General features: G+C 35.3%; 1 protein-coding gene across 2 annotated transcripts in view; it reads left to right on the forward strand.

Annotated features, from left to right (window-relative positions):
• TRPS1 (transcriptional repressor GATA binding 1) overlaps window positions 1-25,607 on the forward strand; it is a 194,640-nt gene extending 169,033 nt beyond the window's left edge. For both annotated transcript variants that reach the window (XM_069466066.1, XM_069466067.1), the window contains exons 5-6: window positions 21,180-21,302; window positions 24,546-25,607. In XM_069466066.1, coding sequence (XP_069322167.1) covers window positions 21,180-21,302; window positions 24,546-25,607 — 1,185 coding nt within the window. The remainder of the gene's footprint in view (window positions 1-21,179; window positions 21,303-24,545) is intronic.
• The last annotated feature ends 1,879 nt before the right edge of the window (window positions 25,608-27,486 follow it).

Genomic DNA, 27,486 nt, shown 5'->3' on the forward strand with positions numbered 1-27,486 from the left:
TGTGTTTTCTGCTTCTCAGACATGCACCTAACCCTTAACCAAGAAGGTGCAGCAATTCCCTGATTTTTCCAGAATAAAATTTTGATTTCGTGGACATAAAAATTTAAGAAATTGCCCACATAGATTACTAGGACATGAATGCATTTTACAAAATGAATTTTCAACCGAGTGGCCAATTCCCAAGCTATCGTTTGCTCTCCCTAGTACACAGAGGTCTGGATTTTTAAAGTAAATTGCAGCTTACTCTGTGGCAATTATGAGAAGACAACTGCACTAGAGGGTCATTAATCATTTAAACATTCAAATAAAATGAAATGTTTCTTTTTAGATCTAAAGTGCAGCCCATAACACAATTGAAATAACATTAATAGGAGTAGGGAATGAAAAGAAAGAAAACAGCTGTTGCTCTCTCTGCAAGCGTGCCATGGGCCTCTAATCAGAGAGTGAGATACTGTATACAGTAAGGGAAAAGATTCTTGTTGATTCAATTCGTTTTCTACTGTCCTGAGCTTTCTCAGTTTAAAGGAAGTTAGGGTGATGTTCTCGCATGTCATAACACTGCATTTCTGGACATTCAGCAGAAAGGACAAACGGCTGGAAGGTTTAGTTTTACAGCTGTTGCAGAGCAGTATTTGAAAGTTGCTTGTTAGCTGCAAAGTGCTAATAATAACATAAACAGGGTACAAAACGTCCCCTGTGGCTAATGAGGAAAAACTGTGCTCTTTAAATATAACTTTTTGGCTATTAAAATAAATTTCAGTTTTACCGATGATTTACTTTAAAAACAAACTTTGTGAAAATCTGAAGAACATTACATAGTTAACTAAATTTGTTGTAGAGGATAGTATGGAAAATAACTTGCAGGCCAATTGAAAAACTAATGACTCCATCACAATTTTGCTCTGTTTGTCTTTGCCATTTCAACCAGTTCAGTTTCTTTCCATTTAATCCTGTTTAAAATCCCTTGATTCTGTAACATGATTTTTACTTTCATGTCCATTTCACATGTTCTAATTTGTTATCCTTTTAGTATCACTGTAAATGGCAGTGCAGAGATTATATGAATACTTCCTCTTTTCTAAACAAGGTATAAATAGTGAAAGAGAAGAATCAATGAACTTGTTCTAGTCAAAAAATAGTCCCAGGTAACACTAGAATGTGGGTCTCCTAACTCCCAGCCTCCTGTACTTATCGCTGTGCTATGCCAGGAAATGAAAATCATAACACCACTATCCTGCAAGAATCACCACCCCTCCCCCATTCCCCAGGGAGAGAGCTGGTGAGTAGCCCCATTCCTAGTTTACAGAAAAATGCATGACTGAAGCCAGTAAGGTACTCATCATCCGCACTCCTACTCAGGTGCATTGTTGACTGTCGAAGCTTAGCAAAACAAATAAATCTAATGCTTGCTTTATTGTGAATTTATTTAGTTTTCCTTAGAACTTCCAGTGTATAATGACGGGAACTTGAGTAGTCTATAAATGATCAATGGAAAAAAGAATGAACAAAGAGGAAAGGAGGGATGGAAGAAGGGAGGGAGAGGGAGAAGAAAGTCAGGAGGAAACAGAGAGGGAGGGAGAAAATGTAGTCTCAAGCCCGTGAGGTCACTCCAGACCATCTAGAAAAAGATGAACTATGCTTGGAGTCCTAGAACTAGAAGAGACCTTGAAGATCATTTGTTTGTTGCTAATATTCTCTGCTCTCCCTTTATATATATGTGTGTGTGACACACACACACATATATATATAGGAAGGAAGAAACTAAGTTATTGAACACCTACTATGTTACTGGCATAGTTGAAGGCATTCTATGTGCATGATATTCATAACCCTTGAGAATGATTGGCCACTTGTTCTTTTCGTTTGTTTCCCTGCTGAAGCAGAAGCTAGTACATGGCTTTGATAGAGCACTTATCAGGTCTTTGCTTATGTGGCTTCCCTGGTAGTTACTGAGCAACTTGAGACCTTGGGTCATGTCTTTAATAGCTGTGTGTCTAGCTATGTGTTTTATAACTAGAGCATCTAGCATGGCACTGGGCACAGGAAAGATATTCAATGAATGGCATTAAAAATGAATAAATGAATTACAAATAAATATCACCTAATTATCACATTTAATGTGCCATGGCCCTCATGCTTAAGCAGTCCTGTGCATCTAAGACTTCATGGTGCTAGATTTATATGCTTTAGGGAGTAAGTAAATCTTGTGCCATTCCCTATTGTCTTGTTTGACTCCTGTGCATCTTTTTGATGACTTGCTCTTATTTAGATGTTGAAAAAAATGCCATGTTATAACCTCATAAAACATTTATAAAATTCACGTGCTATAAGATGCCTTTAGTTCATAGAAGAAAATGGAACTCAGAGCTTTTCTTTAAGAAGGAATCTAAAATAGAAAGTAGTCAGTCTCATGCCAATTCAAATAAGAGTATACTATCTCCATAAGGATGTGAATTAATAGTAGCTAATTTAATATCTACAATATAAATATGAGGTAGATCTAGACATACTACTAGAAAAGGTACATTTTTTTCCCCCTAGTCCTATTTAGAGACCTCATAGAAGAGAAGATAAGTCTTCCTTCTTGTTCATGTAGATATTTAGCCTTTCTGGAAGATAAGGATGATAACTTTTGTCAGTTATTTTTCTGACATGTGCCAATGGGAACAATTATTGGCCTATTAAATACTTTTTGATATTTGACACAGGATATAAATATATACATTCAGAAAAAAAATCTGATGCTACTTTTGTCACTGTGACAACTGAAAGCTCAATTGGCCTTTCAAGTACAGATAAACCTTCAGGAGAGCTTTCTCCTGTGAGCTGACCACAAGGGCTTTTATTGTGGACCTTCCAAACAGATCCTGTAAGTTCATTGTGAACTAAGGAAATGGCATTGATGGAATCTCAAATAGTTGACCATGGCACCTGTCATGGGGGTGTCCCTGCTTTTTGTGCCAATAAGGTTTTGCCAAGTTCTTCTCAACAGACTCTTGTCCAGTAGAGTGACCATTATACTACTTCCTCATAGTGTGGCTTTTGTAGAAAAAAGAAAATGGCATGGATCAATTTTGTCAAAACAGTTACATGAGAAGTGTAGATAATGATGGAATCTTTCAAGGATTATTCAAACCAGAGAAAATACTAGATGGCATGGATGGACTGTGCCAATGTGATCATCAGTATTGTCAGATGCTCTACTTACAAAAGACTCTTCTTTTAAACAAATAACATGCAGAAGATTGATACCGTGTGTATGTGTATGAAATGCATTGATTTTATTTTTTATTTCATTTTTTATTGTTTTACTTCTGATAACCTCCCTTACTTTTCTCTTGAGAATCCACACCCCTTCACTTTTATTTCATCTAGTGCAAATGAAGTTGATTTTGCCCTAGATTCAGGGCCAAAGTGTATGCCTTACATCCTCTTGTTATTCAAACTGTGAGCTTGTTAGAAATGCTGAATTTCGGATCCTATCCCATATCTACTAAATAAAAATCTGCATTTTGAAAAGATTCCAGGAAATTGGTAACACACGTTAAAGTTTGAGAACCTAAGCCAGGTGCAGAGAGTGTGTGCCTGTAGTCCTAGCTACTCAGGAGGCTGAGGTGGGAGGATCATTTGAGCTCAGGAGTTAGAGGCCAGCCTGGGCAACACAGTGAGACCCCATCTCTAAAATAAACTTTTTTTTTTTAAGTTTAAGAAATTACTATAGACTGGAGACAATCTGTGCATTCTGTCCACCTGGCCATAGTGGGACAGGTTTATGACGAGTTTGGCCAACAAGGCCCTATTTGAGGACATTGGGTTGTGCTATCAGGAAAGTAGACTCAGTAATTCTTCCTAACTTGTTCAATAGAACATACGGCAATAGATGTGCAGCCATATGCATTCAGGGGTCTGAGCGAGGCTGGGATCTATGTAGAAGAAATACACCCCAGAGGGAGAGAAATTGTGATCTCAGGATATTTTTTGACCTAATTAAACTATGCCTGAAGTCAGAATTTTTCCTACATTTTCACCTGGATGAATCAGAAGATTTCCTTCATATTAATCCAGTTTAGGTTGTATCTTCTGCCACAAGCAACCAAAAGAAACGAAAAAATACAGTGACAAGTAATGATTAAGAACTTACTTGAGTCTCACCACTACTTGCATGAGCTAAAATGTGTGTGTGTGTGTGTGTGTGTGTGTCCATGTATGTTTCCCATTTCTCATTTGCTGTAGCATTTAGAAGCATAAAAATCATAAAAATCCTAGGATTGAGACGTCTACTTTTTTTGCATCGGTCTCTTAATTGCTTCATGTATATTTATTTTGCTTCCCCTCAAAATTATAAACACTTCAAAGGCACTGGACTTTTCTTACATGAGGCGATAATTTAAAGTAATAAGACGTTTATAAACAAACATACCAGAACTTATACTAAGTGAGTGCAGACTTTCAAAACCACCACCTGAGAAAGCTGCTAGTTTATTCAGGTTTTGCTGACTTTGGAGAGAACATTGTTGTAACTCTTTAGCATAATGATCAGCACTGCTTTTTGAGCCATGAGATCACACCAGTGCTTTGTTGGTCACATCTGATTTTTACTTAAAGTGACACTACTAGAAATAATATTGAACCCAGTCAGAATACCTCAATCCCTATTGATGAGGCCTCACCCTAAGTCCCCTACAGATTTTTCATGTCCTGAGTCCCCCAACTCCTCCCTGAGGACTCCCTGGGAACTGCTGCCACCCAGGAATAAAGGCGTAGTACCTGACCTAACAAAGGGTCTCTAGAATTCTGTTCCTGCGCTATAGCCAGCACTAGTTCTGATTTTGATCAGTCAGTGCCCATGCCATACCGGTGGTTGTATATTTTAATATCGTCCTTGGGTACTACCAAAGTTGTTCTTCCACCTTCTTCATTGACTTTACTCTGAATAAATGTTACCTCTTTCCAGAAATCAGATTGGCTTCCCAGGAAAGTAGATTTTCTATCACTCAGAGAAACCGTATAGTGAATACATACCTCTGAGAAGCTTTGAAAGTAGAAGTATGAGTTTAAACTCAAAGGCCTTGCCATCTTTGTATAATAGAAACTGATTAGCAATTGTTTCAAACATGGTAGATGAATAAATTATAGTAAATAAGAACATGTTTCTCTTGCTCTTCAATGTGTTATAGTGACTCAAGGTTTTTGATTTTGTGGGAAGCAGAGTATTCTTTCTTATCCTAAAAGAGGAGAGGAGATAGAGTTTACAAGGCAGTGAGTTCCTAAAAGAGAAAATCCTTTGCTTATTGATTAAATATCAGGCATTTAGGTTGTAAGGTTATTCCTTTCCTGTCTGCTGCTTCTACAAGCCAAGAAATTTTCAACAGGTAATAAACATTTAAAGAAATAAAGGGGTGGAGAAGGCTGTGCATTCGTTGCTAAGGAAAATCTAAATCAACTTAGAAGGCAGCTAAAAGAAACCAATGTTTATGGCTAGGATCAAAATACATTTTAATTGTAATTCTGAGGGAAAATTACACCAATATTGCCAAGTTAAAAATTACAAATTTCTCTGATAAGTAAGTCCAATCATTAACCTAGGAACTAAGAAATATATTTTCAAAATACTGATTTTAATTTTATGAACTTTAAGTGATAAAGATGATTTTTTTACAAAATGTAAGGATATTACCAATGTTATAATAGTTTGATGTAAATGATTTTTTTTAGACTAATAAAGTAAAATCTCTCTGCTAATGTTCAGGGATTATATTACAATAGCTACTGCATAGTAAAATAAAGTAAAAGAATGGATCAACTTCCAGAAGTCTCTCTGTTTTAAGTGAACATTGTTTTCTGAATTTATTTGAAATATGAATTTCAGATCTGTAAATGTAAAGCCACGTATTTTAATAATTGTATCTCAGACTTACATTCTGCATGAAAGATTTGTTTATTTTTTTTCTTAAGTCAAAATAAACCATTTAGAATCGCCCATGTAAAATACATGTTTATGTATATACATAAACACCAAGGTGAGTCTGAATACATGTCACCTGGGTTAATTATCATGCTGTGTATGGACATTTCACATGCTCAATTTTTAACAGCAATAGAAGGTTTAGTGTGATACAATAATCATTTTTAAATAATCCTAAATCCCCTCAGGTTGAAAAGATTCTGACAGCAGGCGCTTTAAACAGCTGCCTTGAGCAAAATAGACACTGCTTTCTTTTAAAGTTGAAAAGGAGAAAGGTAACAATTATCCCAGAGACACTGGAAACAGAGTTGTCTGATTTTTTTTCCAAATGCCTCCACCAGTGAAAAGAACGGTGTGCTTGGGATGTAGGACAATGGGTGGACCTATCAGAAGCAGTAATCAGATAAACAGATAATTAATGTGTTAAAAGTATAATTGAAATTAAGAATAGCTTTCATAGGTGCTTTTAGTACTGTACTACAATTTATTACTTGTCTGAAGTACTTTCTTGCATTATACGTCAAGAGGCCTTGTGGAGCCAAGGTAGAAAAATAACACTTAAACATAACTACCATTACAAGATTAAACTTGATACAGAATTGAGTAGGGGTAGAGATCATGACTAATTAAACATTTGTTTACTCCCTTCATACGCCATCTATAAATCCAGCCTTGCTTTTTACCATAGAGAATTCTGAATAAAACCAGAATTCAGATTAAGTGAAACTACTTATTATTTAGCTGCAACATTAAATATTATCTATCTAGAGGTATTCTTAGGCTAGATTAAAATTCCCAACGTGCCTGCAAGTTAGTGTATCGTTTAAGAAATTTAGATAATTTTCCCCCTGAAATTGCCTAACTTAATCCTGATTTATGTTTGCTTTTCAAAAGTGAAAACCTGGATAGGGCTTTTACTAACCAGACTAAACATTTCGCAGTTTGCAATGAGCATATAAGGACATCCACTCAGTGGTTGGGGGTTTGAAGATCAGAACAGTCAAACGTATTGCTTCTCCATTTTAATAATCAGACCTCTTTATATTAATTTATTAATAATATTAATAAGGGTGATTTCTTCAAATTCTTTATATATCATTTCTTTAATTGGCCACAAATGTTTATAAGAATTCAGTATCTTCTCTGAGTTTCAGAGTGACTTCCTCGAATACGAACTCAACATTATTTTTCCACTTCTTATCCCTCCCTTCCCCCAGTGTTACCAGAGAATATACATGCTTTAGTAAATCCAGTCTATTTTCATCCTTTAAAAAAAAAAAATTCAAGTCCGAGAAAGAATAGCACAGCTGTTAACGATGTCATATCTTATAAAACAAATCTATTAGGAAGGTCAAATCCTGGAAGAGGTCAAGTTAATGATATAAGTGGAATAATTTGGTCATTTTCTGAAATTTGTAAACTTATACACATAAAAGTCTTGCATTAGATTGACTAATTAGCTAAACCTTTGCTAATGGTGATTTTCTTCTTCTTAACAAGTTATGACTTATATGTGTAAAGCATAGTTTTCTTTACCTAATTTTTTTATTTAATGTGAATTGCTTTGAATTTTAGTCTGGTACCCATCAGTCCATTCTGTTTATTTTTGAACTACTGCCTTTATTTGGGATGAATTTAAAATAAAAAATAAAACTTCAAAAAAATTTTTAAATTAATTTTATTTTTATTTTACCAAAAAAATGCACATAGGCACACTAAATATAAATGTATTTATTTATACACACACTTAGTGTATGTATACATATATTCATATATGCATTTAATCTATGTGTACATATATATGTATATGTATATAGTCAATTTAATTAAATAAAATCTTAGACAATTAGTAGAAAAACAAAGGTGACCTAAGTCAGATATAGCCACTTAAACTTTTCCTTTGGAAAGTATACAACATTTTGGAGCGTGTAGTATCTGTAAATATTTCAAAAATCATACATAAATTAATTATTCATGAAATGCTACCTGCTGGTTCATAACTTTCATTGATTTACTGATTCTGCTATTATATTTTTTACATCTATTTTTTTCATTAAATTAACATTTTATATTCTAAGTCAGATATAACACCTTAACTTGGGAATAAGTATGACTTTCTATTTTAAGAAGTTGACACTTTAAAATATAAGACCATCAGCCCTGAATTTTTTTAATATATAAACGAGAGGACCTTGAAGCCACTTTTTTTGAAAAGGAAATGTATGCTTTTTTGCATATTTTAAATGTATGTTTGTGTGCATGTGTGTGTACTTAACTATATATAGCTGCATATATATTTATAAAATAGAGAATGTCAGTCAAATTCCAAGTGGAATAAAGTTTATGCATATGTTTGCAACTGGCACCCAAAATTAATTCTTATGAAAAAATTTCTAGTCTAGATCTACATAAATCTAAGTGAATTGACTTTATTTATAATCTATGAATTAAATATTCATTGTTGCATTTTATGTGCATAATCTATGTAGCTACACTATACGAAAGAAGAAAACTTCCTGCAGCTAGAAATGAGTAATATATTATGCATAAGTGGGCAGGTTCTACAAAGCATTCCTTTATGTTCTAGAAAATTTCAAAGGGCACTGATTCCTCCCCCAGATTTCTCCTTAGCTTTTGGGTGAGAAATACATGTCCTTGATAGACTTATGAATGTCTTGAAAGAAAATAACTCACCACCAAATGGAGTTACGTATTGAAATCCTTAAAGGTCTTTTGGAATGCAGTAAAAAAGAGAATACAAGAGCAACAAAAAAGGAAAGAGATATCCATATATTTTTAAATGTATGGTTGATGTTATAAACTTTTATTACTATAGTCATTTACATAATGGAGTTTTAGGGTCACCATCCATACATTTTTTTATGTTGTAAAAATAAATATGAGGCCCTTTGTATACATTTTGTTCATATGTGCATAAATATAGATATTGAGTTATGTATGTCATTTATTATCTTCCAAAATCTGATATTTATTGAATTATTCAATATTTTCTGAAATTAAGAGTGGAAGAAGGAATTTAATGATCATTGTATGCCTGATACATGTCAAGCATAGCATTCAATAGTCTTCCATACATAATTATATTTATGTTAATTGAGTATGTATGTGATTTGAGAGAACTCTAACATAGTAATAAAACTAAATTGGCAATAAAAATGAATCACAAGGTACCAATGTCTTAGTTTTCACCTATTAAAGTCAATAATTATTAGGCTGACATATAAGACATTCTGCCATGTACTCTATCACTTCATTCTTTTTCAGTCTTTTATATACAGTTCACATATATTAATAGTTAATTATATTTATTCTCAACTCTGCAGAAAACTCACAGAATTTCTTAACAATATAATTGGTATTTTAGCCCCACTTATAAAATATGATATTGCATTAATGAAAAATATAAGAACATCTCACTACATGGGAGTGCTGAAAATGTTGCAGTAGATTCATTTGTAAGTGTACGTATGTATGTATATGTATAAATACATACACAAATACATATACCAACATATGCCACTTCTACAAGTTCTGCAAATTGCTAAGAAATTGAAGCAAACAAGGCCTGTTCCTTTTCTCTCCTCTCATAGAATATATAATCTAAATATGGGCCAGAATATATTAATTTTCTTTTGCATTTCACAAAAGTGAAACTGCTTTCAATCTAAGTTCTGTTTTCTGTAACAATTACTGCCATTTATATCTCATGAATAAAGCTATGCTTAAAGTACAATCCTTCAGTCACAGCATGTTTGTATTGCTGTACACACACACACGTAGACACGTACGTTTTAATGGAATGACTGTTTATTAAAATTAGCAGTAGCTTCTCTTCTGATCGAAGTCAGTTGAATTAAGCTGATTTAATTAATTCAATTAATTAAATCCCTACTGTGTGCAACACACTGATATTGTAAAGATTAAAGGAAAAATAGGTCTTTCTTCAGACGCCCCTATTCCCCTGAGGGTTACTTGCACATGTAAATAACTGGAATCCAGCATTCTATCTGCTATACCTAAGGGCTGAGAAAGGAGAGCTATTTGGTGATTTAAGACAATTCAGTATATGAAATGCTGAGGCAGAATTGGCTTTCTAATGTTCTAAAAACTAAGCTTACACACTAACAACAGAATATCTCATGATGAAGAGTAGTTTTGATATATTTGGTATAAATTTATAAATGTGACATAGCACAGGATAAGTCGTAACGCCATTTTTTGTTTGTTTTCCTTTTATTTCTTTTGTGTTTTAAATTTCAGCTTCTCTGTGAGTCTTTTTTCCAAGCATTTTTTAAGAGCTTGATAATTTTTTTCCTTTCTTTTTTTGGAATCCATATTACTTCATAATAGGGAGAAATGTTTCTTTAAAGCAGATCACTTTTAAAAATTAATCGTGGGTAATTTCTTGCTGTAATTTATTTACATCTTCTGCAGAGATTGTGACCCTTTTAATAACGTCCATCTACAGAAAAAATAATATCAACAGAAAAAGAATATAAACATGAACCAGGGGAAAATAAAGTTGTTGAAAAGTTACAGTGTTATATTTTCAGAGCCCGTCTCGTGAAATAAAATCTCACTCACCAGGAGTTTTGTGTCTCCCGTTGGGCTGCCAGGTCTCTGTATTGGTTTCCTGATATTCCGCTTGATGTACAAAATGTCAAAGTACGAAATGATTTTTTAACAGTTCTTTTTAGCGTGGATGACTGAGGGAGGGGTAATCTTGAGAATGCTTGATGCAATGAGGTGGTTCTTGCTTTGGTATGTGATATAGTGTGATTAATAAACTCCAGATCACAGAGACAGCCGGGTGCGAATGAGACTATTGAGTGCAATTCCCTACCCGAGACAATGTATTACCTTGAGCTAGTATGGTGGTACTGAAGGAGGAATACACACACACACACACACACACATATATATAAACAAAGACAATCGCTGCTTTCTTCTTGAGCAGCTGCAGCCAGTCCCACTAATGGACGTGCAAAAGCAAAAACTGGCAGCATAAGGTATGTGTTCGTTTTTACAGATGGTACTGCAGACAAGTTGGTAATTGAAAAGGAAGTCGTGTACGTGAGCTATTTGACGGGGCGGTTGGGGGGGGGGGTGCTGGTTTGTAGCCTATTACAGGACTTTCTGTGTAATTGACTGGGTGAGTTATTGAAGAAGCAGTTTTCCCATGAAAAATTTCAGTTATTACAAAATTACATCATGATTGTTAAGGAAATTCATAATTCCAAGTAGTCTTTTAAAAATCATGTTATTAAAACATTAAAAATCAGCTTAGAGTTCCCTGTCTGCACAGTACCTCTGTAGTGAAATTATCTGCTCATGTTTGGTTTTACCTATAGCAGTCACAGAGCTTTTATTTAAAGACACGTCTTCCATTTGAATGATGACATAACATATTAGGTGGTATTTTAATCATCGGAAAGGCGTGTTTAAATACTTGTGATTTTATGTGTCCTGAGGAAATACGAAATTGAATAAAAATGAGATAACATTTTAAATTAATTTTTAAATACAAAAGTTAAATGAAATGCAGGGTGATTTTCATTCATTTCCCCCCTTCTGTGTATTTAAAAATTATAGAGAATGAAATGGTACAAGAAGTATTCCCAATATAGTCTGTTAAACATTTAGTCTAAATTGCATATTTGGGATCAGGGTCCTTTTGTTGACACATTTGTAGTTTTTTATTAAATAATTGTTTTGTACCTCTGTATATTTAACTTATGTATTCCCGTAAGTTTTTGTTATTGTTTTTCACATGGAAATAACCAGTAGATACCATCTTTGTGCTGAGCAGACTAAATGTTATCTTTTAACATCTGATGTCTACTAAATCCTCTCAATTTGATCTCCTGCAAAAAGTATTTAGAGTTCAGTATGTTTGTCATTCCTGTTCTGTGATGAAATGAAAAGTATATCTCACATGAAAAGTATAAAAGTAAACTCCACAGGCAGATGAAGAACATAAACTTTTATATATAATATATATACATAAAAGGGGGAGAGAGTTTAAGGGGAAATAATGATAAATATTTTCATATTATGTGAATCTTGAGAAATTTGGTAAAATAACGTCATCTTTCAGAATTGGCAGTATTTTATCTTGAATAACAATGACACCAAACATTGCAAAAGCTCTCTACCTAGGAACATACAAATATATAAAGAAATCCAGTGAGTTGTTACCTGAATATGTATGTTTACAGAACATATCATAACCCCAGTACTATTTTTCTTGCTGCATCTCTAAACCACATCTCATACAAAAACAGAGACCCTAGTTCACAGCTAATCTCCTAGGCAGAAGGCATCATGAAGGGCTAAGTTCAGTGGTGTCACCAACTTCTGCTTTTGAGCAGAGGTTTATTTCAGATGCTCTTATATATATATATATATATTTTTTTTTTGACAGGATCAAAACACATGCATTACACCCATCCCCTTCCCACTGTCTCTCCATCAGCCAAATGCTCTGTTTCTCTGGCTATGACTGTGTCTGTCAACCTCAGAACAGCTCGTTGCCATATCTGATGAAGGATGAGTCATTTCTTTCTGATATCTCAAAACTTGCATAATTTCAATCACCTGTTATAGGGTGATTTGAAGGGATAAGGATTCTTTAAAGCCAGGCTATAGTGAAGTATTTTTGGTAAAAATTCCTTAGTCTCCTATAATAATAAGGCCTAGAACATGGTTAAGAACTGTAGCTCTGAAGTGAGAAAGAACTGGCTTTGTATCTTACCCCTGCTATTCAGCAATTGGAAAATGTTTGTAAGCCTCAGTTTTCTCATCTGTAAAGTGGGGGAAATAAAAAATAATAATGTGCCTCTTAGGATGATTTTGAAAATACCAGATAATGAGACTGAGCCTATAGTATATTATCTTGCAAATATTAGATGTACAATGGTGATTCCTTTAAAAAGGACAAAAAGTAGTCCAATGAGGATTAGCAGATAATTGATTCAAAAATGCTTTTTAGGATACGGTACCATCTCATTACCTAGACTTAGAGACTGGGATGTATTTTTTGATATTAGATAAGTAAGTCAAACAACTATTCTGTTTACTTCATCAGTAATAGAAGGATAATCATAATTCACCATAAACCTACACTGGGAAAATATATGTGAGGAGTTCTTAACCTCGGGATCCGTGGTCACTCAGATCCATGTGAAATCTTTGCATACATTTTGTGAAGGACATACTTTTGAACATCCTGAAGTTATTTGTGAAATTTTACACGTTTATTTTTTCTAAGGAGAGTGTCATAAAGTTTATCAAAAGATTTTATGATTCCCAAGAATGTGAGGAACCACTGAAGTATACGTAACTGCCTTGAGCGTGGTAAGACTTCATGGACCAGTTAATATCTGTTAGGTAATATGAAAAACATTGTTTATTTTTTATTTTCTGTTTATTTCAAAATAAACATTATCATTATGTAATAAAGGCAGGCCTCAATATATAACATTAATACATAAAATAAAATAACTGACTCTCAAATGCCTAGAAGCTGAGACTTTTGGACTTTAGGGTTTTTCTAGAATAGGCCTCTATCACTGAGATTTTTACTTTTTATAATGTGAAATATTCCCATAATAGATGTGTTTTCTAAATATATAAACTATGTGATAAATTTATTAAAAGTATCAACTCTTGTACTCTCAAGCTGAAGTTTGTTTAGGAGGTGTTAAAATTGTTTCACTGGGCCTCCAAAAAGGCTTTTATTATATTTTTTCCTTCCAGTGTCGGATTTTGGCACTGGCATAGGAGAAAGTCCCTGTAGAGCAACTTTCCAACCATTGTTGTAGCTGAAGGAAAGGTGAAAACAGATACATGGTGGCAGAAATAGAAGCAGTGAGAGACTTGAGTAGTTCTTTTGACAATAATGACTTTCACGTGGAATGAAAAAAGATGGTGCAGACATAAATTTTCAACCATATTTTTAGCTGTCCAAATGCATACTTGCTGTAAAGGCAGAATATTATTACAGAAACAGTATGGGTTAGAGCTCCAAAGACCTGGGTTTTTCCAACCCTGATTCTGTTATATAATTTGATTATGATATTGGATGTTTGATTTGCTCCTTTACCAAATATGAGGTAAGCCAAAGAAGGGCAATGGGGTCCTCAGACCTGCGAAATAGGTTTTATATCTGTGATAACTTTCTGAAATCCTCAGATTTGAAGAATTTGTGTGAATAATTTAAAGAGTGGGATACACATTGGGAAGTAGTGGTTTCCTGCTGTCCCACTTCCAAGAGTCACCAGTTGCATCTCAGAAGCGATGGAGCTGATGTGTTTAGCACACTAGCATTCCCTGATATATTGGGCAGCTCCCTGTGTGGCGACGTGTCAGTGGGATAAGTGTTAGGCGAGTTCATACCTGGGTACGACGTATGATTACTACTGCATGTATTGCCTCACGTCCTGGAACAGAAGTCGTTCCATTGCTCCCAGCCAGAGATGTCAGTTTAGTTTACACTGGTCTCCATTATCATTGCTGATGTGTTGAGGAAGTGAACTTAATAAGCAGGGTAAACAGGTTTTGTTTCCAAGCTCTGCGGTGATTGTAAGATGGGTGCTTGGCTGAACCTTATAGAGTCCCTTCAGTTTTCTGGCAGGAAATCTGAGGGCAAAGAGGGCTGTTTGAAAGCAGGCATAGACTTGCCGTACAGCCCATTTCAAGTGATTCTTCACAATTTTATTTGGAATCAAAGTCAGCCAGGATATTGGTAACTATTGCTTTCTTTTGGCAGAGTTCTTCCCCAGCTCTTGTTAAACTATCAGCCAGCCTGTGCATCTGGTGAGATTCTGGCTATTCCTCTAAAGGAGTTTATTACAAGCCACCGTCTATTTTTAGGTTGTTTTAGCTGCAGCATTCTACATATTTGTTGTGCCAATAGCCGGTTAATTCTACTTTGGGGAGAAGGAGGGCACAGATATGGCCTTTAATGTCCCTTAGTGGTGAATGATAGTGATAAGGACTAAAATAGCATTCAATATTTATTCAACAATTATTGAATGTCGACTACATACCTGACAGTTATGAATACATTATTTAACTCATGTCAACTCCATTGGTAGATAATAGGGCAGTGTTATTGATAGGACATTATTACTAAAGTGACAATAAACAAGTCTTGTTTCTGAAATGACTAGACTATTATGCATTTTTATAAAGGAGCACAGAAAGCAAGCCCTTTGATTATTAGATAACTTTCAGCCTTTAAATGAGATTTATTCATGGGAAATACGTTGGTTTCTTCAGACAAGTTTCCATGTAATTTACATGACCTAAACTGTCAATATTCGTGAGCAATTTGAGTTTGTGTCACTTTAATTCCACACGTATTATGTTTTGAGCAAATTCTACTGGAAACTCTGCAAAATTTCAGACCATGTTTATCTTGTGCAACGTTGTGACCCTGGCTTCTAGCACAGTAGCAGGCACGTGGTGGTCACTCAGTAATTACTCCCAGAACTAAATGGAGTTAAATTTACCACCAAAATTTTATTATTACTACAAACTTGTACCAGAAGTTTCCATTATAGCCACCTATGCATTTCCCTAAAATGAAGTTTGCAAAGGATTCTTGACATAATCGAATAAACACAGGAAATATTTAGAGAGTTAAAAGTGTTTGAGGTACATCCATGCTAACATCATGTATATCAAATTTCAGATTGATTCTATTTAAAATGGCTAAGATATAAAACCATAAAAATGTGAGTAAATACTCTGCCTATCAAGGTTTGTTATGTAATTACATGCTTTCAGTACAGTTCTCATTCATGGAAAACTATTATAAAAGATCATTTCTGCACAAATTCCTTCACCAATGGAGATTTTTTAATATCTTGGAGATAAATATCTATGTCTCTAAATGTTAAGCCACTTGAATAAATAATTCAAATTTACTGATTAATCAGACGAACTCAGTTCTTTGTTAATGAAATTTGGACACTTTAAAATTTATATTTTTGGCTGATCTTCAAATAATAAAATAATAAAAACAGCTGAATCCATTTAAAATTAATTTTTTTTCTCAAGTCACATCTGGGTTTACCTACACAAGTGCCAAGACTCAGCCCATAGTAATGTGTAACTGACTGAGGATGTAAGCCTCCCGAAAGCAAAACTTGAATTGGAAGCTTTGAGAAGAATGTCACTGTCTTGACACTCATATAGTAGTTAACTGTGAACCTAAAGACCAAAGGTGTTTTGTTTTGTTTTAAAAAGTTATGCAGTTAATATATTTCTTGTTATACTCCAAATCAGGAAAAAAATTGTTGATTTAAAGTGTACTTATATTAAAAGATAGGTGAGTCCTTTTCTATTTCAAATTCTGGCATGGATGATTGTTCAGATTCATCATCGACATTGCTATTGTGAAAATCTGTATTGTGGTTATAATGCGTTTGAAGTGTGGAAAGGGAACAAGTGATCTGAAGAGGAGGTCTCAATTATTAGTGGCCTCAAAACTTGCCATTGACTGTTCATACCATTATCCATCCTTTTTCACGCAGGAAATTACCAGCCAAGAGAAATGGCATGAAGGCAACACAAATGCGACCTAAACTTTACTGGTTAAAGTATTAAAAAAATTAGTGTAAAAAAATCAATCATTTTCTTGAATTGTTGATTCCAGATTTTTTTTCTGTAGAAATCTTTAGTTGAGCTGACGTTTAGTTCACATAAATTCGGGTTTTCATGCGAATGTCCTTCACTCTTGCCTCTGCTGAACCCACATAGAAGTAGAAGGTACACTCAGAGAAGTTCAGAGAACACAGCTACTGTCTGTGGCTTTAGATGGGTAAGTGGACAGTGTGAACTAAAAATAAAATCCTAAGCCCTCTGCTAACTGAATGGACCCCCTCTAGGCCAAGGGGAGCCCAGAAACACCTTAAAACTGAGTTCCCAGCCATGATGGAATGGGAGAGATAAAGCACAATGACATGTGTATGATTCCCCTTCATAAATATTCATGAACTCCTCCTATAGCTTGTTAAATATATGTATATTTGACCATCCTGCTCAGCATAAAATCCTGTTGCCTTTATGCCTCTTCTTTGAAGCACCTGTGCCTGGCTTCTGTCTGGGGCCCTGCTTCCCAACCTGTTGAAATGGCTGCCCAACAGGTTGCTACCTTTTATCGGAAATAAAGCTCTCAGTTTTCCAAAGTATAAACCTAGGTAATTAATTGTGGGGTTTTTTTTAGTTAACGATAGCTTTCTCTCAGTTTGAGAGAGTAAGATTTGTGCTAAATATGCTTCTCAGGAATGCCAATTGGTGCTATCTGCTAGTGGCTTATTCTACATTTCCTCTCCCAGCACTGACCTTCTCCATATGACTCATAATTCTCCCCTCTCCTGCACAAGGTCACAGGGGTACAAGTTATTATTATCTCTTAAAAACAGCTTGTAAGAAATGGAGAAACTTATTTAAACATACACATATAGAATCATCAGCAATGTGTGACTATAATGATGTAGATCAAGGAAAACTTGAGCCCTGTTCTACCTGACCTAGTAACCTCAGCACCTGGCATCAGCTGTTTCTCAAAAATAAGTGTGGAATGTAGGATTAGACAAGTAACGTTCTTGACTTTATTTTCTACAACATCATCAGCCATCTCTGCTCAACTCTAGCTAAATTTGTCAACCTGAATGGAAGGCATTTAAAAGGGGTTTAAAAATTATTTTTTCTAAAAATAGGAGTGAATACGAATGATAAAAATAATAGCAAGCAAGATTATTTTCAACTTTGTTAATGATTAGGCTCTCAAGACAAAACACTGTCCTAGTGCTTGTTATATAGAATATTCAATGACTGTGAGGAGACATGATTTCTGTCTTTAATAAGCATAGTACAAAGGAGAATGACAAAATATTTTAAAACTCTGTCATCCAGGATAAACTATGAATGAAATAAGGTCTTTAGTGCCTTTCTTTTTCGTTAAGACCGACGTTTGTTTTTTAAAAATGGGGCAGGGGAGGCTTTTATTCTGCATTCCTTTGGCAACAGACTGCTTTTCTGCCCTTGATTGGGCTGAGGATGTCGATAACTTCAAAGGAAATGCCTTACTGGGTCCCCTACCAGGTTGCGCTGTACACAGGTCAGGGCTCTCATCTGTGTTGTGGTTTAGAGAGATGTGGTTCTGTGGTCACACAGCTAGGGACACTATCCACTTCTCCCACCTTCCCTGCTGCTTCCAGAAATTTTGAGTGCACCAAAAATAAGGTTCTACAAGGCTTGCAAACGTGCTAAAATTGTTTAGAGGTGAGGTAACTGTGTGTGTGAAAAATTTCTCACCTACCTCCCACTCTCCACCCCCATGCAAGCATGCTCCTATTCAATTCATGTGTGAACACCTAGATATTTCACTCTGACTCAACTTTCCATTCTCATATTTGATGAGATTGGTACAAATGAAATACATTTAATAATACAACCATATATTTTAAGCGTATCTCAAATATTTAATAACGAGATCAAGGGAATAAAGACAAAGCTAACAAAATATTTTTTTCATACAAAAGAAATCACAAATGAACCCCATGACAAATAGCTAATTTATGGAACATTTTCTACAACTTTGGCATTGTTTTAATTGCATCTATTAAATCCACATAATAACCACAGTAGCTCACACTGTAAAGATGAGGGAAATTTAAGAACTGAGAGGTTAAGTGACTTGCCCAAAGTTGCACCTAGCAAATGGCAGAGACAGGTTTTGAATACGGGTTTGTCTGACACTTAAATCTGATTATTAACCTCTATGCTAAACTGACTCTGAGTAAATCAATTCAAGGTACCCCTGATGTATTTAAAACTATAATATTGTTTGCCTAAAAGGTAGCAAGCTATATTGGAGTATAAGTGCTGCTTAAAGCAAGATATGCCTGTGGAAACCAGTGGTGTAATATCAGGATTTTCCCTCTAACTAATGAAGGGTATTTTCTTTGCAAGAGAATTAAGCACCAAATTGTGCAAGGCTTGAAATGCTCACTGAAACCAGGATTACACCCACTTTGGCATGCTGTGTCAAGCACCCAGGGCATAAGCAAAGAAAAGCAGGCTGGAGTGAATGGTTACACATTCACATTTGAGCCTCAGCCATATATGTGAGTTAGTTTCTGAGTGGACATTTAATTTGCCTCTGTGTGGATCAAGTTGGTGTTTATTTGCCAAATATGTTATTTAGACCTAGGAAAATGACAGGATGGTCCCAGGAAAGTGTCACCATGATAACCTAACTAGGCTCCCAGCTTACTTTGTGTAAAGGGGTCCCCAGAATGTTTGAAAAACACAACCTCTGCTAGTTCACCGATTTGGGGAAGGCAGGAGAATCTGTTTTTGCAGTAGGTTCCAATCGGGACTCCTGGACTGACACCAGTGTTCCATGTTGCTGTTACTGAGATTTAGACACTTTCTATGCATTCCTGCTTCTGACTTGGGTGTGGGGAGGGAGAAAAAGGGGAGCCAGAGATAATCTTTGTGAAAATCTAGCTTTTATTACATCACCTAAAGTAGCACAACCTGCTATACTAATGAAATCGTGTTCTTGGTTTAAAAAGGGCAATTGTTAGCCTGACTTTGTGCTCACTAAAAACATTCCCCCAATCTTGTTAAGTTATTGCTCTCATTTCAGATTTTTATGGCTGTGCAGCTTACCAGCCCTCATTTCTTTATGTTTCATTCATTTTCCTTGTATTGATGATTAATGGAGGATGTCGAATGTTAGAGTGAGCAGGCATCAGCAATTGCAAGATCATAATTAGTTTAGCTGACGAGGGCCTCTGATAGCACTTGCATCTGGATGGAAAAATTACCCTATAGGGAACTGGCTGCTCACCAGGTCTTTTTAGTGATACATTGTGAAACACCCGATGAATCAAATGCCCTTTCAGTGCCAAGAAAGTGTTCCAGTCTTGAAGCCAAAATTATGTCTGCAGAAAGCTTTCCATTTGAAATGTATCAGAGTACAATTATAACCATTGTATTTTCTTGGCAGGGAGACCACTCTTCTACAGTATGGACTCGAGTTAAATAAATTGCCTAAATTTTATGAATCCCTGAAATTTTGACTTACAGCATTTGTAATATTTAATTTATAATAAAATTAGGTTCCAGCAAGACTTTTTCCACTGCTTATCTAACATGCATATTTTATCATTAAAGGCTTATGCTTCCTAGAGAAAGGAGAACTGCGCTGCAATTCAGGCTTCTTTTTTTTTTTTTTTTTAGCAAAAGAATTCCATTTCCTGCCTGTTAGTATTTGTGCCTACAAACACAGCCTGACTTTTGTGTAAATGAGAAGTTTAATGGTATCATTACTTGATAGCAAGAATGGAACAAGTAATACTAATGATCTTCTTTTAAATATTTTTAGATTATTTTTGAATCTGTTGATAACAGAATTTAAGCCACTAAAATCAATTTGTATTCGGAAACTCTTGCGATTTCCAAGTCTAAGTCTAATAAAATAACTAAATAGCCATTGAAGGGACTATGTTGTCTAGCTTAAGCAGACACCTCGTAAGGATTCTCATTAGTAATACTGTACTTCTCCTTGGCTGAATTTTCTACGAGTCGTCTCAGCTTTGGGAAATAGAGGGCATTCTCTTTGAGATTTTACGATTGCAAACGAAAGACCAGAATCGAGCATCTTATATTCTCTTAATACTTCTGTTACATGAATGACATACAAAAACTCACATATCAGTTTTAATTTTAGAGGTGCATAGGCTGCTTTTGTGCCAAGCTTGACTGTATTTTAAAGCTCAGGTAGCATGTGCTCCTCCTTTTGCAACGTATATTCAACATATTGCCATGTTATGTCTTTTTGGCTTTTGTTTTGACATTTTTAAAAGGTATATTTTAGGGTTCAGCATTTAGGAGCCATCATTAAAGGCACAAAACCTAAAGTTCAAAAAGTTAAAGCTGTTTCTGTGAAAAGCCTTTGGTGTTCCACACACCTCATCCATCACTGTAGGGTTAATTATAATGAAAATCAGTGGTGCCTATTAAACACAATTGAACCTGACCTCATTATGGGCAGTGTGGTTTTATACTGTCATTGTTGCAAGTCTAAAGACAAAACTCCTGGGTTGATTTGGTCTAACTCCGCTGATCATGTGACTCACCTCTGACCTTGGTTTTTTTCCCTGTGTTTCAGAGGCGTAGAGGCTCCGGTGTTTTTTGTGCCAATTGCCTGACCACAAAGACCTCTCTCTGGCGAAAGAATGCAAATGGCGGATATGTATGCAACGCGTGTGGCCTCTACCAGAAGCTTCACTCGGTAAGAACTTGTTCCAGTTTCAGGAAAAACTTTATAAAGCAGTGCTGGCTGGTCTGTAGCGTGATAAGTCCCATTCCTTGGCTTGCAGTGTCTGCCCCCGCAGAGCTGTTTAATACAGTCACTTTGAGTGCGCTTGTGATTTATGGAGAAAGGGGCTTAGATGCTATGGGGAGATACGTTTGAGGTCATTAGTAATGCATTATGCTTCTTTTGATATAAAAGAGAAAATGATTGATTTCTGGGAACTTCGCGTAACAGATAGTTGAACTAATGGTCATCAGAATTCGGTGAAATTAGTTTAGGTAGAAAGGAAAAAATCTTTTTAAAAGTTTCAAAAACACACAAAAAGTTTTTTTTCAAAAAAACGAAAGAACTCTTCCATGTTCAGTATAAAATAGAGGGAAAGAATTCATATTTTCTAATTTACCTTCAGAATTCACAAGCGTTGTTTTGGCTGCTTTGAGAGCTGGAGGGGCACATTCAGAGGGTGGGTCTGAACTGATCTTGCACCAAAGAATATCATGTGGAGCTCAGCAATGCTTCCAGTGGGTATTTGGGTGAGACACCCATGGTCCTAAATAGTACACACATCAGGTGCAAATGTGCTTTGCCTTTTAACATCTCTGGCTGGCTTCGGCTCACGGAGGTCCTTTGAATTACTTTCCCCAAAATTTTAGTTAGAATTCTGTAATAAAATTTAGACTCATAAATCCCCCATCAGAATATGCATTTGACTTCTTGAAAGATATATATTTTTTTAGTTTAGACAGTTTATCTGCTCATAGAGGTCCTTTGAATTACTTTCCCCAAAATTTTATTTAGAATTCTGTAACAAAATTTAGACTCACAAATCCCCCATCTGAATATGCATTTGACTTCCTGAAATATGTATTTTTTTAAGTTTAGAAAGTTTATCTGCTGACAAGAGCTGACTTTAAAACAGGAATACCCCGTTTAGTAAACAGAAATCTATTTCCCTGTGCCTTTTTCATTTTGTTTGGCATTTTACCATAGCTCTTAGCACAAGCCAGTGAATACATTACAACTACAGGGAATACAATTTTAGACAAAACATCCTCATAAATGGACCACTGGAAGCACTCTTAAAAAAAATCCTTGCTGCCAACAATGCTAATTGGTAGTAAACTGTAAAAACCTTAGTTACTGGCATGTAACTAGTAGAAAGATCCCCCCCATCACCACCGCCACATTCCACCTTACTTTTTTTTAACCTTCACCATTTAAGCACAGCAATAAGCTTCCATTTAATGAGTACTGACATTAATGATTTTAATTGAACTCTGGCCAATCATAGGCCAAGAATTAATTAAACTACTCTTCTGTGAGGTTATGGTAATTTAACCACTGTGATATAAACTATTTTCTAAAATTATTCTAGCATTCATCTCTCTGGAAGCAAGATGGTTTTAAAGTTTTTGTAAAACTATATAAAGTGAAACACAAAGGTTTTGCTCATATTTCATGTCAAAAACATAAATGTGTATAAAACTCATAACAAAAGTTATAAAAGCTTAAAAAAGGAATTGATGTAAATTTCAGGGGTTTTTGTAGCATAGAGATTACATACTGCATATTATTATAAAACTAATACAAATTCTTTGTAAACCTGAACATTCTGAACAAAATGAATACACATGGCATAGCCAAGCTATGTGGCATTTTCTCTATGAAACTAATAATAAATTTTGAGTAACAAGTGTGTTATCTTACTTTCCTTCAAAGTATCTCTGTGACAACAAATATTCCAAAAAGGATTTGCAGTTGTACTTTTTTTTTTAATATGTTAAAGATACTCCTTTTGCATTAAAGTACATCCTTTCTAGGAATAATTCACAAATTGCATACTGTTTCTATTCATATTTTACATAGCAGTTATTTCCTGCTTTCAATAACTTTTAGAAAAATCAGATTTTAGCCCATGTAAAAATTTTCCTAAATTTTTAATCTGTATATATGCATTAAATTATTAAACTAATTCTTTTGATTTTGTAAATCAAAGTCAGAGCTTTTACTGCAAGTAAAGTTTCCATTATAGTCTTATCCATGGATTTTAGTCATATAATATAAACACCTGTTGAACATGTACATAAATACCAATCATGTAATGTTTAAGCGAATAAAATACTTAAGCTGAATGAAAGTCAGCATTCACTTTAAGTAGAGAACAGAGTGACAGATGAGATATTTGAACCAAGGCTACAGATGAATTTAGATTTTCGACACGAAACTAATGCTTCACCTATTAAAAAGTAAAATCTTCCATAGGGAATATAAAATATTATTAAAGGAAGGGAAATAAAAGTCAGAGAAAAAATCCCTCCTATATGGCTTTGATTACTTGATATCTTTCCTCACAATTCTGTCAGTTTGTCTTTGATTATTTATGCTGTCATATTAATATTTTATATTCACATTTGCAGTTATTCAGAAGCATGCATGTATTAGTCAGCTTAGGCTGCCATAAAAAACATTAATACCATAGACTGGGTAACTTTAAACAACCAAAACTTGTTTTCTCACAGTTCTGGAGGCTAGAAGTTTGAGATCAGGGTGCCAGCATAGTTTAGTTCTGGTGAGGGCTCTCTTCCTGACTAATATTCTTCTTGCTGTGTCCTCACATGGTAGAGATAGGTCTCTTTCTCTTCCTCTTCTTATAAGGCCACAATCCTATTGGATTAGGGCCCTACCCTTATGATCTCATTTAACCTTAATTTTTTCCTAGAGACCCTATCTCCAGATATAGTCACAATGGGAGCAAGGACTTCAATGGATGAATTCGTTCAGCCCATAAGCAATGCATATTTTTCCACCGTTGTCATCAGTATATATCTTCCATGTTACTATGTTTACATTTTAATGCACAACTCAAAAACTGAAAAATATTTCAGAAAAATTCCACTTTTTCAAGTAACTTTCTACATAGTTTTATCACTAAATGATGCAATCCCCAAATCTGTTGAGTTCGGAAGGGCTGTTTTCAAGTAGATTAAAGTTTTCAGTCCCCCCTGCAAAGATGGACATGATTTAATTAGGTTAAAATAGTGCACTTTGGTTACTTCCTCTGATCCTGCTTGGGGCAAAAGGAGGAGATTTAGTAAATCTACAGCATAAAGCCTAGCCTTGCTTTGAACTTAAGCATGGTTTATATTTGTGAGGAATTTTTAATGCATTTTAATGTATTTTTAATGTTTTCCTTTTATATATTGTGTGTGTTCTCTGCAGACTCCCAGGCCTTTAAACATCATTAAACAGAACAACGGTGAGCAGATTATTAGGAGAAGAACAAGAAAGCGCCTTAACCCAGAGGCACTTCAGGCTGAGCAGCTCAGCAAACAGCAGAGAGCTAGCAGTGAGGAGCAAGTCAATGGAAGCCCATTAGAGAGGAGGTCAGAAGATCACTTAGCTGAGAGTCACCAGAGAGAAATCCCACTCCCAAGCCTAAGTAAATACGAAGCCCAGGGTTCATTGACTAAAAGCCATTCTGCTCAACAGCCAGTCCTGGTCAGCCAAACTCTGGATATTCACAAAAGGATGCAACCTTTGCACATTCAGATAAAAAGTCCTCAGGAAAGTACTGGAGATCCAGGAAATAGTTCATCCATATCTGAAGGGAAAGGAAGTTCTGAGAGAGGCAGTCCTATAGAAAAGTACATGAGACCTGCAAAACACCCAAATTATTCACCACCAGGCAGCCCAATTGAAAAATACCAGTACCCACTTTTTGGACTTCCCTTTGTACATAATGACTTCCAGAGTGAAGCTGATTGGCTGCGGTTCTGGAGTAAATATAAGCTCTCCGTTCCTGGGAATCCGCACTACTTGAGTCACGTGCCTGGCCTACCAAATCCTTGCCAAAACTATGTGCCTTATCCCACCTTCAATCTGCCTCCTCATTTTTCAGCTGTTGGATCAGACAATGACATTCCTCTAGATTTGGCGATCAAGCATTCCAGACCTGGGCCAACTGCAAACGGTGCCTCTAAGGAGAAAACGAAGGCACCACCAAATGTAAAAAATGAAGGTCCCTTGAATGTAGTAAAAACAGAGAAAGTTGATAGAAGTACTCAAGATGAACTTTCCACAAAATGTGTGCACTGTGGCATTGTCTTTCTGGATGAAGTGATGTATGCTTTGCATATGAGTTGCCATGGTGACAGTGGACCTTTCCAGTGCAGCATATGCCAGCATCTTTGCACGGACAAATATGACTTCACAACACATATCCAGAGGGGCCTGCATAGGAACAATGCACAAGTGGAAAAAAATGGAAAACCTAAAGAGTAAAACCTTAGCACTTAGCACAATTAAATAGAAATAGGTTTTCTTGATGGGAATTCAATAGCTTGTAATGTCTTATGAAGACCTATTAAAAAAATACTTCATAGAGCCTGCCTTATCCAACATGAAAGTCCCTTCTTTTTATTATTCTTTCTTTTGATGAGTAGGTTACCAAGATTTAAAAGTGAGACAAATGGTCAGTGAGAAAGAATAGAACATGGTGAACAATCATTTTTTAAAGCCTGATAAGTCAAAATCATCTTGGCTAATGTGTACTGGGGAAATAATCCATAAACAGTATCACCAGACTATAATTAATGTTTGTCTAGAATTTGAAAGGGTTTCCATATTATACTAAAACAGTATTGGGCTGGCCATTGGCCCATTTGTTCAAAAACTCATAAATTGTCTAAATTTATAAGTATCATGAAATCCTAGGCAAGTGAGGAGACATTGGATCTCCAGAGCAATGAAAGGCAATGCAAGGCAAATGGCACCCTCTCAAATCAGTCTCCTCTCCTTGACCATGTTTCAGATTTTACCAAGAAATGCGAGCTGTGGTTAGGCTTGGTTAGAGAGCAGCAAGAAACGTGACAGATGGTGGCACATTGTTTTTGGCCAGCCCTGCCTGTACATACACATGCACACCCTCTCTGGTATTTTTGTCCTTTAGATGTTCAAATATTCAGTAGTCCTTTGGTTTGCAGTTTAGGTTCATTTGTCCATATATATCCATTTTAAAAAACAATGTCCTCGATGCTTATGTAGTAATTTTATTTTAGCCAGATATTTCCTTCTTGTATGTGAGGAATCAGTTTGGATTTGCTTTTTTGTTTTTTGGTTTTTTTTTTTTTTTTGGCTTTTTTTGTTTTAAGCCTCCTGTTGGTCACTAATCTCACTTGGCACATTATAACTAAAGGCATCCCCTCAGTTCAAAGGAATAGATGGATACAGATGTCAGACCATGGGTTTAATTTGTTTAGAACACATGGTATTTCTCCACAAGGTAACCTGCTGTATTTATTTATTTTCTTTCAGTTAAATATAATTTCCAAACTTTGTGGTCAGGCAACGTCTAAGGTTACGTTACCACAGACTGACAGTTGGTATATGTACCAGTCAATCCCTTCATTAGATGTATACAGGTTTAGTTAAGTAGCATTAAATAGGATTCTTAGAAGTATGTCTTCATAGTACTTTTAATACTTAAGGCTTTGTAAAAACTATCCATGAAGGGAAAGCTCCTCAGCATAACTGCTCAGGGAAATAGGGCTAAATAACTGAACATTAAATAATTGGTTAAAGGTGCTGTTAGTCGAGCCTCAATGCTTGCTACAAGGATGTATGTACAAGGACTGACTTTAATAATTTGCATTATATTGTCCCAACCAGTAGTTTATTTTTTGCCACGGAGATGTAGAAGATATTACAAGCTACTGGATGCACTGTCAGATTAACTTATTTCATTAAAGAAGTTGGGAGAACAAATAGGAAAAAAAAAAAAACTTATTTTTCTAGTAAATATTAATGTATTACATTTCAAATAATGGTGCCTGACATATTGAATAATTATTTTCTACAGTGTACGTATGCAACAAAGATATTCCATCATGCATTAGAGTCAGTTCTGGCTCTGCCTAGCTGTTTACATTTGCAAATGTAGCAAACAAGGTAATGAAGCAACTATTTCTATTGCAGTAGATATCTTTTGTGTGTGTGTGTGTGTGTGTGTGTGTGTGTATGTGTGCATTAAAGTTGTAAACGGTAACATGAAACAAATGAAAGTTCTTGATATAATGGTATGGAAAACAAGAAGGAAATGAAAATATTTTTATGCCTACTTAGGAAAAAAAGGGTAGCACTATTCATTCCAAGTACTTTTTTT

Source organism: Eulemur rufifrons, chromosome 3 (genome assembly GCF_041146395.1).
Source record: "Eulemur rufifrons isolate Redbay chromosome 3, OSU_ERuf_1, whole genome shotgun sequence".
NCBI classification, from domain to species: domain Eukaryota; kingdom Metazoa; phylum Chordata; class Mammalia; order Primates; family Lemuridae; genus Eulemur; species Eulemur rufifrons.